Consider the following 17,050-nt stretch of genomic DNA (forward strand, 5'->3'; position numbering starts at 1 on the left):
AATGGGTTTAGTGCACATTAAAACCTGTTTTGGAAAAGTCGGAACAGGTCGTGCATGTCTCCAGCTCAGGCAGAACTAGCAGGCTCTGAGCAAAATAATAAATGACTTGCATACATTTAGCACCTTTCATCCTGGGAGAGCCTGAAGTATTTTACATAATAGGAGTTATCGCCTACCCACGCATGAAACAGGCACCTGTGGAAGGCAGGCTGCACGAGCCCCATGGGGCACAAGCATTTTAAAGAGGCAAGTGAAGACTATCATCTCCTCTATCCAAACATGCAGGAGGAATTTAGGTGGGCACGTGAATTAGCCAGGTTGGGATTTAGCCAGGAAAACAGCGTATGAAATACTCCTTGCTTGGCAATAAGTACAGTGAATTACTTAAATGACCCTGAGCCAAACACAGAGCATTTCATCTTAACGTACTGAAATTGCTCCAGAGTCCCCAACAGGTTTATATTAAAAAAAAAAAAAAAGAAAAAAGTATTCTCTTTCAAGTCTCATGAAATTTATTCAAGGGCAGTATTGCAAACAGCAGAAAGTCAACTACAAGGAAGACCTTCCTCAATAGGAAAAAAAGAAAAAAACCTATCCTAAGGAGAAAGTTTGGAGGTGAAGGGGGGGCGGGAAATATGCCACTCCCTTAAGGGAAATATATACCAGTAAACAAATGATGTATAAGTCTGCAGGCCATCATTTTTACCACACTGCTCTGCACTGGAGAACGTGCAAAAGACTGTTCCATTAGAAAAGACCACACACCACTTCGGCTGGATTTTTTTTCCCTCTTACCCAGTTTGCTGCTTTTGTTTTTGCCAAGACTGGTATCTGGGCTTAGCTTCAACTTCATCAGTAGTTCCCTTAGAGTTTCAGCCAAAAATACATCTTTTCCACAAAGGCTGGATGATTTTCAGGATGATTTTACTTCTCCGCAGGAGGTTTTTCTCCTGCTAAGTGGGAGCTGTGCTCAATCTATTGTATCTTGGCCACACTGAAACGCGACTAGCTGGGTTAATTCACAGACAAATTGAACACATGCAGTACATTTAGTTAGCAGACAGATAGCACTAAAGCTCCCTTTACCACAGTGGAAACATTTTGTCCAGTTTATTAAAGCAGTCGAGCTTAATTAAAGCATGTAAATATTTTCAATAGAAGAAAAGAGCAGGTACTCGAGGACTTCTTAAGCAGAGAGAAAGAAGTAGTGTTTGGAAACCAAAACTGGACACATGTAAATAGCAAGTAAGGGGTTTTTTTCCATTTTTACGCCGTTGGTGTGATCGTCCATTGGGAGGAATTACCAGCAGGAGTGGTAGATCTCAGTAGAGTCAGAACTGCACGTTTCTGAGGTGTTTGCCTTAGCTAATGACAAATTACAGGAGCAACAGGGGTTACTAGTCGAACCAAAGATGGAAGGGATCTACTCATCTGAAACTCTAGGAACCTGCATTCTTTAACTTAGTGCTTGAGCTCTAACAGTGGCCCCAATTCTTTGAGTTGGTGCCCAGGAGTGGACCTCAGAGGTCAGCTAGACCGCCCGGCCACCCTGAGGCCAGGTCAGCTCTATTCTGTTTCTGAGAGATGCCTGTTTAACTTGTTCTTTGGATTCGCCCATGATGGAGCTACTACAATCTCCTCAGGCACCCCAGCAAGGCACCCAGAAGAGTGAAAGAAGGTTTTCCTAGCCCAAAGTTTACCTTACTGCAACATAACCGATGACTTCTTGTCCTGTGCTCCATGGATAATAGATTCATAGTAGCAGTTACTTTTTACCTGAAGATCATCTTTAACCATGTAATCAGCTTTTCTCTAGATAAACGGCCCAACTACTGCAATCTTCCTCTCTCATCTTCCTCATCATCACTACTCTCCTCTGGACCACCTTCAGTCCACATCTTTCATCAAATGCTGTACCCAAAAGGCCGACCAGCATTCCAGCTGCTCACTGATACGAACCAGTGTAGAATTGCTCTGTGCCTGTTGTATTTGCATTTCTGCATCTCATGAAAGCATATGCATTTTTGTAACAGCAAAAACGTGACAGATAAATCAATTTTGTGATGTTCTCCCAAGTCACAAAAGCAGTTTTATCTACTGAGCTACCAGGTTCTAATCTTCAATTCCTGTAGCTGACTATTTCTGACTACATCCCCGTGTATCAGTCTTTATTGATTTGCCTCTATTTTTTCTCCAAACACCTCACTGTCTGATACTGTCTTATAGCACACCCCTCCAAATTTTGTGTATTCATTCTGAACACAATTCAAAATATATGCAAATGTATTCATATATATAAATGTATAGAATGCAAACATCCCTGCTGAGATCTGAGTATTTGAAGAAGATGGAAAGTATATCATACATTTTTACAGATGACACAATGGAAAAAAGAAAAAAAACCAAAAAACAAAACAAAACAAAAGCCTAAGAGAGTGGCCACCAGAGTCACTGTTAGAAGCAGTTAGAGCACTCAGGTTTGCCTGTTATGGGATATAGAAATCTCCTCTTTGTTCCAGTAGCAGACTAGGTCCTGTACAAGCACAGCACACAGTCCAAAGGGCTGATTTAAAACCGAAGGTCAAAGACTTCTGACTTCAAAAGCACCCTGAATCGGCTTCGAATGCCTGGACACTGGCTTGTCATCTTATATTCCAGTGCTACTGTTCTGCTGAAGAAATACCTAGCAACAAGAGTTGTGGCACAGAAATAGTTATACTTGAGCGTGGAATAAATCCACATGTTAATACATTTTAAAACAGTCTAGGCCCACCCATGGAGGCAGCTTAAATCTTCAAAAACAAAAGAAACCCCAGCAACTGTCATGAGATCTTGGGGATGGGTAAGTAATTCAAAACCATCTTAATCTCTATTTAAAAAGAGTAACTCAAGCAAGTAGCAGAGTACATGCTATGTATCAGTGGAATGCGGCACCCAGTTGTATTCAGCACCCGCTAGGGGTTTAGTCATAGAATCATAGAATCTTAAGGTTGGAAAAGACCTCTAAGATCATCAAGTCCAACTGTTGACCCAACACCACCATGTCTACTAAACCATGTCCCGAAGTGCCACATCTACACATTTTTTGAACACCTCCAGGGATGGTGACTCCACCACCTCTCTGGGCAGCTTGTTCCAATGCCTGACCACTCTTTCGGTGAAGAAATTTTTCCTAATATCTAATCTAAACCTCCCCTGATGCAACTTGAGGCCATTTCCTCTTGTCCTATTGCTTGTTACTTGGGAGAAGAGACCAACACCCACCTCACTACAACCTCCTTTCAGGTAGCTGTAGAGAGCAAGAAGATCTCACCTCAGCCTCCTTTTCCCCAGACTAAATAACCCCAGCTCCCTCAGCTGTTCCTCAGAAGACTTGTGCTACAGACCCTTCACCAGCTTCGTTGCCCTTCTTTGAACATGCTCCAGCACCTCAATGTCTGTCTTGTACTGAAGGACAGTATTTGAGGTGCAGCCTCATCAGTGCCGAGTACAGGGGGACGATCACTTCCCTAGTCCTGCTGGCCACACTATTCCTGATACAAGCCAGGATGCTGTTGGCCTTCTTGGCCACCTGGGCACACTCTGGCTCATATTCAGCCAGCTGTCAAACAACACCCCCAGGTCCTTTTCCCCCAGGCAGCTTTCCAGCCCCTCTTCCCCAAGCTTGTAGTGTTGCCTGGGGTTGTTGTGACCCAAGTGCAGGACCCGGCACTTGGCCTTGAACCTCGTACAGTTGGCCTCGGCCCTTCGATCCAGCCTGCCCAGGCCCCTCTGTAGAGCCTTCCTACCCTCAAACAGATTAACACTCCCACCCAACTTGGTGTCATCTGCAAACTTACTGAGGGTGCACTTGATCCCCCTGTCCAGATCATTGATAAAGGTATTAAACAAGACCAGCCCCAAGACGGAGCCCTGGGGAACACCGCTTGTGACCGGCTGCCAACTGGATTTAACTCCATTCACCACAACTCTCTGGGCTCGGCCTTCCAGCCAGTATTTTTACCCAGTGAAGAGTATACCTGTCTAATCCCTGCCATAAGTAAACATTTTGTTCCATAATGTACCAGCTCTCCGTCTCTGAGGCCACACATACACAGCTCTGTGTTAGTGCATGCACGAGTGTGACTATGCAGTTACAGAACGTGCGTATACAAAGATGCACAGCATGGATTATGCATTAAACTGGAAGGTAAACTTCAGTGTAGACAAATCTTATCTGAAGCCAGCTGCCCTTCTGTCCCACATTAAAAAGCAACAGATGCACTCTCACAGGAGCGGAGTGAGTGACTGGCAACCCATCTTCTTTTACTCCACCCCTTTGGTTTGGGGTTTTGGGGTTTTTTTTTTTGTTCAAGGTGCCTTTAAGTCCCCAAAAGCTGAACTAACTTCATATATGGGTGCTATAACTACTTGAGACTGGTTTCTTGAGAGGCAGCAGAGCTGAGTAACATGTGCATTCATGCTCCCTCTCATTATTCATTTTTGTTTTGTGATTGAAATGCTCCTACGTCACACCTAAAAACCTGAAGATTTAAAAATAAGCAACAACCATACGGACTTCATAACTGGGATGGCATTTCTATTTTTTTTTTTCCCTTATGAGCCTAGACCAAATATCATAATGCTTATGAGAACCTGAGTTGTCTTTAGGCAGGAAATTAGTGTTTATATACACAAATGCATGCAGCATAACTCTATGCATATATACGTATAATGATACAAGATTTTTCCGCTTCATGCTCATAGTTAATCAATGTACTTTCACACCTAAAAGATAACTTTGCTTCCCAGAAAGCAGACCGGATAAAGCTCAACAGAAAAGGTAAATCTGAAAAATAGCTAAAAACCTAAGGACTTTGGTACCAAAGTTTCCAGAGAAGGAAGAACCAGTGCACGCGAGTCTGTCAGTGGTAACTGGTGGTGCATTTGTCTTCCAGCAAAGACCAGGTAATTCAAGTTAACTTTGGTGAGCAGCAGAGGAGGGCTAGCTTGAACCAGCTCACCCTTCCTCCTGAGCGTCCATGTGCCACTGAAAACTATCGTTTGATGTGCACTGACATATTACCTTTCTGTAATTTGTGGGTTTAAGCTAGTAGAATCAGAGGCATACCTTGCACTGCATTGCAAAAATTGTACTTCTTCATGCTGCCACTCCGTGAGACCCCCAAAATAGCACGGTTTGGAGAATAAACAAACAGGAAGCTCTTAAATACTGCTTTATCCTTAAAGCATTTTGCAAACATTAACATTTCAGTGCTCCCAGGACACAAGTAAAACCATGCCACGCAGCTTTCCTGGGAAATGGTAAAACGCCTCACTGACAGGCTGAGCAGAAAGTCAGATGTGCCACTACGAGGTGGGAGTTCCTCTAATCCAGGGCAACGCGTGGCACGTGGCAGCTAGAGCCAACCTGACGCTGCATTTTAAAACGCATCTGTACCCTTTGTTTTGGTTGTCACCAATGTGCTCGCTTCACTAACGTGACCGTGTGTTAGAAGTTAGCGACGTTAAAAATAAAATGCAAGCAAATGTGAGGCTGGTTGCCACAAAGAGACAAGTCCACCAGATGTCTTCACTTCGTTAGGAGTGAGGCATTTCTGAAAGCAGCTGAGAAACTCCGGCCTCACACGGCAGCGCAGTACAGATCCGCTTCCTGCCCGTTTTCATGGGCCTCACCAGACTTCACTGCTTTAATTTCAAGGGGACCATAAAGCAAAATTCACGTATCACAGCAGAAAACTTCACCAGCAGAGATCAGAGCTGTAAGGAACCTGAGCCTTATAGCAATCATGGATTTTCATGCAAACCCAGCTATTTTCCAAGCCAGGGCTCACACACGGAGAAGAGGAACTCGTATAGCGATACTACTGCTTGGCTGACAGGTTTTCTAGCATTCTTGCCACTAAGCTGCAAAGAGAAATTTCTATTTCTTAGTGATTTGTTGGTGCATATCGTAGTCACATAATTCTGAGAGGACTCTATATCCGCAATAAATATTACCAAATTTAATCCAAGTGCCTCAAAGGACTGAGTTAAATGCCTGTGGGTCAAACTCCTTGCTACTTCAATAAGAATGCAGAGAATGCTAAGAGGAATGATCTCCATCTCTCTTGCTATTTTGAACTGGAACCAGGTACATGTTTCAGTGTCTAACAATAAACATGCATTTTAGGGAAAACTCTGTGGTATTTCTCATTGTAAGCTCTGCTTTCCCTGAACATTACTTCATGCTCAAAAGGCTATTTTAATCCTGCATTTGAGAAAGGCCCTGAAAGGCTGTTTACAGGAGCAAACACCTTTAAAAGGAGAGTCATCTTAAGTGAAAAACAAAAATGAAGAAATCAAGGAAGTCACAGAGTTTCACATGTTGGTGTATATAAATCTAAAAGCCAGGGCTTTAAAGCAGTAGTTAGAACCACCTGTGGGTAGGGATGAAGGTGGTGGCAGGTACAGGCTGCAGCAGCAGTGGAGCTTTCACATGTCCAGCAGTTCTCACCTTTTGTAGACACCGAAACGTCTCAGCAGGAGTGGGGATCTCTGTACAGAACACGTAAGGCTGCCCACCAGCCTTTGCTTTTGGAAGCAACTCGTTGGACTCAGCAGATGTTCATATGCCCTTGCAGCCTGCAGACCCCAGGCCAGAGGACACTGGTCTAACCAGAAATCAGCTCCCAGTTTGTGCCACTTGCTGTGAGGTATCACCACCTAAATCGTGCCATTTCTTAGAAGTGTGGGTCTGGGGTTTTGTCATACATCCACACCACCAGTATCTCATTTTAACTGTAGACTCTGAAAGTCCAGAATTACAGCTGGACCTCTCAGAGGCCTCTGGGTCTGGGGTCACACTCTTCAACAGTGGATGATGGGTATGAAAGGATTATATCGCTTGATGAAATCTGAAAAGGGCCACTTGTCAGTCAAGAGAGCTGAGACAATTGTATTTGCATGCCTAACAATGAAACTGTGAGTGAAAGTCTGAATAAAACTGTCAGCTTTAAAAAAAAAAAAAAAATCATCACTGTTAAGATCAGGTTGAAGCGCTGGTTGAGTCCTGGCAGGTGCAGCAGCACCAGTGCAGGGAGGACTCCACGCCCCTGCTACGCCACCAGCCACAGAAATCCAAGTACTGAGAGGAAAGCTGAGCTTTTCCAGTCTCTGGGAAGTCAGACCAGAACGGGAATCCACCATCATTCAAAAAATTGTGCTTGCCAATAACCATCCTGTACCAGTGGCTGGGCAGCGCGTTTGGGCTCATACAATACAACTTTGGCGTTGTACTACAGATGTTAAGCAGGATGGCAGCTGAATTCTGGAGAGGAGGAACTCTGTTCTCCTTCGGGGACCAACAGCACCTAGCGGTATGGTCCCAGGCTTTAGCTGTTAGGCAAGCAAACCTCGCAGATGGGAAATACAATAAATAATGTAAAACACACTAGAGTGGCTCCGAATTAACATATAAGGGAGAACGACAAAGGGCTTTTCAGGTGAGATCTAACATACCATTTTTACAGAGCTCTAATTTTCTTGTTACAGAACGTTGAAGGAAAAGCCTCTTGGGCCACTCTTGGTTTTGGTTTTTTCCTCCACCCTCCTTTTATTTTTTTTTAATTGCTTGCTAATGAGAGGGGAAAATCCAATAAAATTACTGTGCCTCTCATGTTGAAATACAAGCCAGTTTAACATAGAAAATACTATAACCAGTGTGACCAACTTCATTCCCATGTAGAGAAAATACCACCAGTCACTAACAGCCTACATCTGTAGCGTTCACTGCTACTACCTCTGCATTAGAGACAAGTATGTCAGCAAAAATAAAAATCATGAGTTTTCCACAAAAACCGTTAGGCAGCTTTGTCAGATGTATTGGTTTTTATGTGTTTCTCATTCAACATGCTTCCTCTATTTTTTTTCCTTCAGAGAAGAACACATTGGCTTTTTTGCTTAAGAGGCACAAGTACTGGGTATGGTAGTTGGCACAAAGCTCTACCCTATTTCCAAAGACAATCTGGCTCTTCAGTTAGCGTTGGTTTTGCCATTTCATGTCAAGCAAGATTTCTCATGATGTACAGATGTCTTCCTATTTTGATGACATCTGAATTTAGAGGGTGCGGATAACTATTGTTAGCAATAATAAGTGGTGATGACACGGGACAAGACGCACACTGTTAAACAGGAACACAAACTATGGATGCCAACACTGTAAATAAAATTGATCTCCAAATGAGCCTCCAGAAGAGGAGGTGCTAGACAATCACAGCCCAATCTGAAATAATTATTTTGTTAATGATCCTAGGTGAAAAATGCTTTTTTTGCTGACAACTTGCACATTAGCATAGGGAAGACTCAAAGCTTCCTTGGAAGCATACTATTTCTGGCTTCTTGAAACCAATACTTTCTATTTTTAACTCGGTGTTGAAAATATTTCAAAAAGAATTGCCAAGCAAGCCTGGAGCACCTGGACCAGATATCCTGCTTCGCTGTGACACAGTCTATTTAGGGCTACCTCAGAAGGTCATTCATACTTCACCTACTGCAGTATGTCACCACCTTATAAATGGGAGAAAGTGATATTAGCAAATAACATCAGTGCCTTGTCATGCCCTGGCACTGGCTTTCTATTCCCAGGTGCAAGGTGTGATGCTAGGTTTAAATTTAAAGGATCTGACTAAACCTAGTCAGGAACTCACAAGTAAAAGACAAACAGAAGCATCGAGCCTCAGACCTTTAACTAAGAAAACACACAACTGCACTGAATTTCACAGGGTTGAGGCATTTCAGTGCTGAATAGCAGTAACTCCGGAACTGCTGGAATGCAAGTAGTGCATGACTTCAGGCATCACGAATTGCGTTACATTAAAACAAGCCTTTCAGAATTTTTGTTGTACAAGTCAAAATTAATGAATCCTGTCAAGATTTTTTTAAACTAAAATCTTCAGACACTTTCAAGGTATGTCATTACATATTTCACAATTCATAAGTCAAAACTTGGAAATGAAAATAGCGTGTCTTTATTGATAGTCTGCCACAAATTATTGTATAAACTTAAGAGTTAGCCAAAAAAAAAAAAAAAAAAAAAAAAAGTATCTGCTACGTGGGAAGATCCTGAACATTGCAAGCAGAACTGCAAAAAAAGTGGATGTTTTCTTAGAGCAGGTAACAGACCTTCTGTTACCAGCTCTCACTATAGCGCCATATGCAATTAAAGTATTGTATGAGGCTCAGTAGAGTCGCTTCTCTTCATTACTGCAAACGCACCGAGATGTATATGTTAACGTTAAGCCTTCACTGACTTCAGCGGGACTCCTTTGTCTCTTAGGCGAGCTTGTACACAATGTTTGCAGGACTGGAGTTTATGACTACAAAAGCAGTGACAAGGGGGACAAGAACAGACATACTACAATAGGAATTCCAACAATTCAATGCATCCATCTTACTGAAGGAAATCACTATCTTTACATACTACTGAATGTTAAAAACAAACAAAGATGTGTAAGCACAAAGTATATATTTATACCAAAAACAACTGAAAAAGTATTACATAAAGAAAAATAATGTAACAGAACGTACTTAAGTACCTAACTTAGTCATGCTCATATCTAAAAGTAACATTGGTAACTAATATATATAATTTTTGACAAGGGTGCATTTAAGAGTTCTCTAACATACAACATTCTAAATGTGGAGAGTATTTTTTCCAAGATACAGAAAACAAATTATTTTACACAGGCACACCTGTTAATTTGTATAAAAAACATGCTTGTAAGTGAAAAGGTCACTTTAGTACTAATTTACCAGATGTGTGAAAGCTATGTAGTGTTAATCATGTTGAAATTGTCTCTTCTCCTTTTGCATTGGTGAGCGCCAACACTGAATGGTACGATATTTGATCCATATGGTTTACTGACACTGCAACCTGTTTCCGAGCAGTAGCCCGGCCCAGGTGTTGAACAGCACAGTACTGTACAGCCCCATCTGTCTGCATGTAGTGTATTTATAACTAAAAGCTATTAGAATTATTACAATGATTTCTGTTTCAATATATACATCAGTATAAAATACTACCCAAAACACTTTCGCATTTCAAACAATTTTAACCACTTCATCAAACAATGCATTGCAGAATTAAAAAAAAAAATCCAAATTAATGTTGATTGCCAACAGTACAGCATCTCTATGGTATGTTTCCTAATAAATGAGAGAACGGAAATGTATTAAAATCAATTAAAATAAGTATCACAAAACATAATTAATGTTAGAGCAGTTCAAGGATTCCCAGTTTGTCAGTATCTACCCTAAGCAGTGCTACCCAAATACAGTATAAGCCATTTAGTGTTTCTACAATGAGAAGAAAACATTCAAATATTAAAGCTGTGACAAACACACAAAAGCAAGGAAAGAAAATTTGTTCTGTACTTGTCCCTGTTGTAGCAAGGTACGGCATGTCAGGAGTTTGCACTCAGTGCATCGTATGTGCTATTATACCTGGATACAACTATGGAAGACAACTGAAATGGAATCATCTCTGAATTTCCTTGCTGTTGTGGTTTTATGTCAGACCATTCAAGTTATAACAACTGTCTTTTTGTCTTGAAGGGAAGAAGAGAGAAAAATTCATAATGAAATTGTAAAAATGCTACTAAAATCCCTACTTTGGACACAATATACTGCTTTAGGAGCTACTGTGTCATTGCACAATACAAGTGGCCTATTAATCGCTGAATTATTGGTGTAGCAGAATGTATTTGTCATTGCGGATGTGTTTTGAAGATTGACATTTTAAAACCTGCCTGTATCCCATAACAAGCCACAAACAATTTTGTGTATTTCAAACACTAATATCTTTACATAAAGTAGTAAATGTACATTTATAGTGGCAAATTTCAAATCTCTGCCTCTGCTGCTTCAGTTTTTTAAATGAGACTTGGTTCAGAGTTTTCATTCTTCACATTATCCTAAAACAGAACTACTTCTGAAGCATTAAAAAAAATCCAAATAATAACATGGTTTGTTTTTTTGTTTGTTTTGCTGATTCATTCCTAAGTTGAACAATAATCAATGTCTTCAAAAAACCCACAAAACAAAAAACCCCAAAAAATCTCTCCCCAGGAGAAGTCCATGCCAGCTGAGATTTTTTTCAAAACCAAGTTTCATGCTTACAGTATCTTTATAGTCATGTTACACACCCTTGAAAATAAAGGCTCATGTTGAGAATGGTGACAGGCCCTTAATTACAGAGGTGTTAACTGGTGACACTATTTTTCATCAGAAAAACACAAAAGCCCCACAAAACTTCATAGCTTATACTGGAAGTTTGATTCATGCTCATTTTGTTCATTTAAAAATACTCTTTGGAAACTGTGTCAACTCCTGCAGACAACTTAGTGATACATCTTTTCCTGTTAAAATAAAGATAATTCATATTCACCTCTACCCCATGCTAAGCTCTACTACTAACATACACTTCATTACCTGCTCATGTCACCATCTAACACATATCTTTACATTCTTCTACATATAGTGTCCAGGGCTTATTTTTCGCCAAACAGAATTTGTTAACTATTACAGTTAGGAGTTTTTCTTGAGGATTTTTTTTTTGGTGTTCTAGCCTTTTCATTGCAACTTAAGAGTGATATTAATACTTCAGACTTTTTCCGTGCTAACTTAAGAGAAACTTTTCATAAAGTTTTTTTTCCCATTAAGGATTTTAAAATCTAAACTTGCTTAGATATCAAAACTGAAAATCAGAAGAGAGATTAGATGCATCTGTCATTTAAAAATGGTTCCTGCTACTTTAAAATGCATTTAAAAATGGTACATACGACACTTAGGATTCTAACTTTTACATTGCTGCAATCAGATTCTAATTCAAAATCTTGCAAATAAACATGAAAAATAAGCCACTGGTCATGGATTCTAATGATTACATTCAAAACTAGCCTTTAAAAAAATAAAAAAGTTACAGGCAAAACATACTGGTTTATGTACTCACTAGCTTATCAGGCTACAATAGGCATGTTTTAAGTATAAAAAAAGCAGACAATTCAGATTTAAATAAGACTATGTGAAATCAGAAAAAACCCTTCGATTTCACTATTTAAAAAAAAAAAACCACCTATAATTACTTCCCATCCTACAGCTACAGTTGAACCAGCTAACAAAAATAATCAAACTATTTTTGACAAACAAAAAAATTAGGCTAGAATATGTGGCAACAATCAAAGTTCATATATGTTTCTATGTAAAATGTCTCATGATTTACTATAACATAAAATATGAACAAGAGCACTTCGTGACTAATGAAAGAGCTACTAGTAGAAACACTTAATGCCAAACAGTCTTCAGCCCTCCTTTAAGTCATATCTCCAAATCAGTATTGACTTCTTTTGACCAGATACATCATTTTTGGCTTGTCACCCCAGTATGTCATGTTTTACCACTTGCCACAGGCAGGAGACAACTAGCTGAGCAAACTACAAGCAGTGACATGCAGAAATTAACTCTCAAATCTGAGTACTTAGATAAAATGATATGCAAGCGCACACTAGGACAAAAGGAATGGCATTCGTCATCCAAATAGGCTCATCACCCCTCCCCACCCCCCTTGAACAGTAGTTGCAACAGCAATAGAAAAAGATCAAGAAGATGTCTGTTCTTCAGAGTCAACTGTGGAAAAAAGTCAGCAATATATAACAGCAGCGATGGACAAGGAAGAGCAAAACGAAAGAATCTTGTTGAGTATTTGTTCATTTACTTTTTCTGAACACAAGCCAAAGTGTGCCACACTGGCTTGTTCTGAACTTCAGATACAGATGTCCTATTCTCCTTAGATCCTTCACAGATTTAGAATTCAGTCTCCCTGAGGCCCCTATAACCAAGTAAGAAAACTCTCTTTATCTAGCTTGGTGGCTGCCAAGACAGATTCCATGTCATTAAGGATGTCAGAGCTCAAAGCCTCTTGCAGACTTGGCATCAGTTCTTCTCCTTCTATATTCATCCCATCTCCTTCCAGTGTCCCAAGGTCCACATTTGTCCCTGGAATGGCTTCAAGGTAGTCTGGGAAACGGTTCTGATGGGACGGTATGTTACTTTGGCTGATACTGTCACCTAGTTATAACACAAAGCAAGATGGATATTAAATATACTGGAAGTACCAAACCCACGATTTATCAGGACAACTGGTTAAAGGTTAATCCTGTACCTCTTGCATCATACAAGCAACATGATTCATAGAAATCCATCACAAAACCCAAAGATGACTTGACTTCATGCAGATGTACAAGGAACGTGCCTTAGTTTCAACCTTTTCACCTACTGACCCAAGTCTTTGATGTCATTTACCATATTTTAATTTTTCCACTTAAGGAAAAAGACAATACTGAGTTAAATACTGTTTTGGGGTAGTATTAGCAAGACTGCATAAGGTACTATTTTTAGCTCTGAACAAACAATATTACTTCAAAAAGCAAATGGACATGCAAATTCCATATAAGAGTGATATCATTTATGTGCAATTCCCCATCCTCCCAGAGTTGATTACAAGTATGTTTTTCACAAATCTAATGATAACATTTCTATTACAGAAATATAAGAAGGCAGAAAAACAATGCAAAAAGTATCACAGCTTCTCAGTTGCTTGTTTTCATTGCAAATGGACACAAGTATATTTGGAAAACATGCATTAAGGATGTACACAAAAACAGACCTGTATCCATCTCATCAACACTGTTCAGGAAGTCATCGGGGGTTCTGGGTACGCTGTAACTGCTCATGCTGAGTCCACTATCTGTGCTTTCATCTCTGGAGTGATATGTTCCACTGTAACAGAAGAAAGGGAGCAAAAAAATGAGGGCAGAGTACTGAGGAAATTAAAATAAATGCTTGGTTTTGAACCAATTTAAGGGCTTTGAAAACACTGGTGTCAGGAGAAACATTCTATTCTAATCAAAAACTGAAGCTTTTGTCTGTGAGAGAGACCTGGCTTTTATTTTATGCAGATCGTTTCCAATTAAAACCATATTATTTAGATTCAATTTAACTTGATGAGAACATACTTAAGCAGCTTTAAAAAACTGCCTACTTGTGTTCTGCATAATTTAAAATTTTTCACACCCACCCACAGCTAAAAACCATTGGAAGCGTATCACAGATAGTCCCTGATGATTATAAAAATAATAATGGCGTACCCTTTTCACACTTCTATAAGGATAAAGAAATATTTCTAACTACTAATGTCCCCATGTCAACCACTGAAGTGTATTTTTAGGTCACTGCTGTTATAAATAGGAGCTATAGTTGGAACTCCTCTAGCGATTCTTCAATTGCTTCCCACTGTTGCGTTATTACTACTAGTTCAGTCATACATGTCATGGCAAGAGAGCACCCTAATATAAATCAAATACTGGTACAGAAGTCTTCCTGTAAACAAACCCTGTTCAGAACGATCTTGTTGACAGAACAGTTAACAAAGCAGTGATGGCATGGGGCCTTACATGCCTTCACTTTCTTACTGCCATCTTACCACCAGTGGAGCAAGCAAGACCAAGAAAGCTGGAGTGGGAAATGTGGGATGGGGTGGGGAAGTAGGTCAGTGGATTGAGTTTACATCACAAGGTTTTCAGAGCAGGGGGGCTGCAGGGGTGGCCTCTGAGAGAAGACACCAGGAGCTGACCTCATGTCAGACACAGCTGGTTCCAGCTGCCTCCAAAATGGTCCTGCTGCTGCCCAAAGCTGAGCCCATCAGTGACAGTGGTGCTACCTTTGTGATAATGTATTTAAGGGTAAAAAAACCACTGTGCAGCAGCTGGGAGGCGTGAGAAAACGCGAGAGAAACAACTGTGCAGACACTAAGGTCAGTGGAGAAGGAGGGGGAGGAGGTGCTCCAGGTGCCAGAGCAGAGATTCCCCTGCAGCCCATGGAAAAGACCGTGGTGAGGCAGGTTGTCCCCCTGCAGTCCATGGTGGAGCAGATATCCACCTGCAGGCTGTGGAGGACCCCATGCTGCAGCAGGTGAACATGCCCTGAAGGGAGCTGTGGTCCATGGAGCGCCAATGCCGGAGCAGGTTCCTGGCAGGAACTGTGACCCATGGAGAGAAGCCCAAGCAGAACCAGGTTTTCTGGCAGGAACTGAGGGGCCTGCATAAGCAGCTGTATAAATATACCATTACCTCCCTCCTCCTGCATCTCCTAATATCCAAGCTTCACAAAATAGTTTAAAAATCTGTATTTCTTCAGGTTGTGGTTACACTCACTGAGAATCCTTACTGATTTTCCAGCTGGAATACTAACTGAAGATCAGCTTGACTTACTGTTCAAATTAGCATTTGAAGACATACTGATCCTTCTCATAATGTGTTTATGAAATATATAGTGTATGCCTTTTTGTCAGGTATGAAGAACCAAACAGATGATGATGGAACAGCTGTTCAACATCAGATGCAAGTAGAATGCCATCAGCCATTTTTATATATATATATCAAAATATATATTAGATTTCGCAAAGACATCTTTGCCATACAAGAATGAAACCTAACATTTATTTATAGTTAAATCATAAATATTTCTTGTTTTATAGCTTGATTTAAAAATAGTATCACCACACATTTGATAACAATCCTAATAATTAAGCTATTTAAAACTTCTGTGAAAAAAAATGCTGGTTTACTTTGTGGGACAAAATACTAAAAACAGAACTGAGACTATGCTTAACTAAATCACTCTAGTTGAGAAGGCTTTTTGGCTGCTGCTCTCACACTTGGAATGTCCAGCCCTTCTCTTCAAATCGCTCCTTAATACACATTTCCTCTTCCTCCAACAAGGATTTCTTCATATAGTAGTCACACCACCCAAAACTACTGCATGCAACTAAACTGCATTACCCAAAATAGAGTGGATGTTTCTTCAACTAATACTTGCTAAAATATGTGTATACAAAAGAAGAAATCCCAATTTAGGAGCTAAACAGAGAATTACCGTCACTACCAATATAAATCTAATAGACAAAAATATATTATTGCAGTGGCAAACCAAGAGGTGAAATTGTCTAATAAAGTCTGCATTGCTGGATGTCCCATTCAAAAAAACCCCCAAAACCACAATGACAGTAAGTACTGAAGACAGCAGGCAAAAGATTGACTATGTAGATGAAAACACTACTGTAAATTTTCTCAAACTGCTCTAATGTAGCAATTATTTTCTGAGATTTTTTTGGATGCTCTGATTGTGTAGGCAATTGGAAAATATTCAACTACCTAAACTTGGGATATCCAGCTTTGGTACTTAAAGTTAGGAGGACGGTTTCACCAGGAATTTTATACACACCCTATAAAGACAGAACGAAGCATTTCTCTAAGTCTGAACTTTAATATAAGGGGCATCAAGGAGACCTTTAGGGCAAAACTATTGGACTGCTGTATCTAATTCAGAGATAGCAACACATATATCCACAAATGTCCTTTTTAAAAATTCCTTTCCCTTATCCACATGCCAAAATTAAGTGCGGTGATGTACATAAAATTACCTAGAAAGGGACAATGATCAGACCAAAATCCAAATTAAGATATTCTGAACTCAAGTCAGGTACAGATTTTCAGTATTTTGCATGGGGTAAGGGCTACCAAAAAAAAAAAGCTCTGTTAAACATATTTGCAACTAGGTGAGTAGTATCTTTTTCCACTTTACAGTAAATAGTCCTTGCTTATTATCGACCTGCCAAAAAATTACAAACAACACGAATTTGCCCCTTCTAGCTTTTTTCCTGTTTCTAATTAAAGGTAAAGATGATGTGGACTTCTTACCTTATGAGCAGGTTTGAAATTGTATTGGTGGCAAAAACCACAGAAGATAAAACTAACATTGAAAGAATCAAGATGAATTTTATGGGGTTTTCCACGAGTATAATAATGTACCATTAAAGAGAAGGATGAGCATGTTGTTATACTTCATGAGCACTTCCAGTAAGCATCCTAAAGTTAGGCTAATGTTTAAGGTAATGCAGAAAAGTATTGATGAACTCTGACAGAATACACAATTTTTCTCTTTTATGGTAGAGTAC

At 40.0% G+C, this 17,050-nt stretch overlaps 1 protein-coding gene across 8 annotated transcripts in view; it reads right to left on the reverse strand.

Moving 5' to 3' along the window:
• Positions 1–8,985: 8,985 nt before the first annotated feature.
• YAP1 (Yes1 associated transcriptional regulator) overlaps positions 8,986–17,050 on the reverse strand; it is a 92,580-nt gene continuing 84,515 nt past the window's right edge. For all 8 annotated transcript variants that reach the window (XM_054831996.1, XM_054832004.1, XM_054832013.1 and 5 more), the window contains 2 exons: positions 13,703–13,815; positions 8,986–13,104 (listed from right to left, as the gene is read on the reverse strand). In XM_054831996.1, coding sequence (XP_054687971.1) covers positions 12,866–13,104; positions 13,703–13,815 — 352 coding nt within the window. In that variant the 3' untranslated portion in view covers positions 8,986–12,865. The remainder of the gene's footprint in view (positions 13,105–13,702; positions 13,816–17,050) is intronic.

This window comes from Grus americana, chromosome 1 (genome assembly GCF_028858705.1).
Source record: "Grus americana isolate bGruAme1 chromosome 1, bGruAme1.mat, whole genome shotgun sequence".
Taxonomy (NCBI): Eukaryota; Metazoa; Chordata; class Aves; order Gruiformes; family Gruidae; genus Grus; species Grus americana.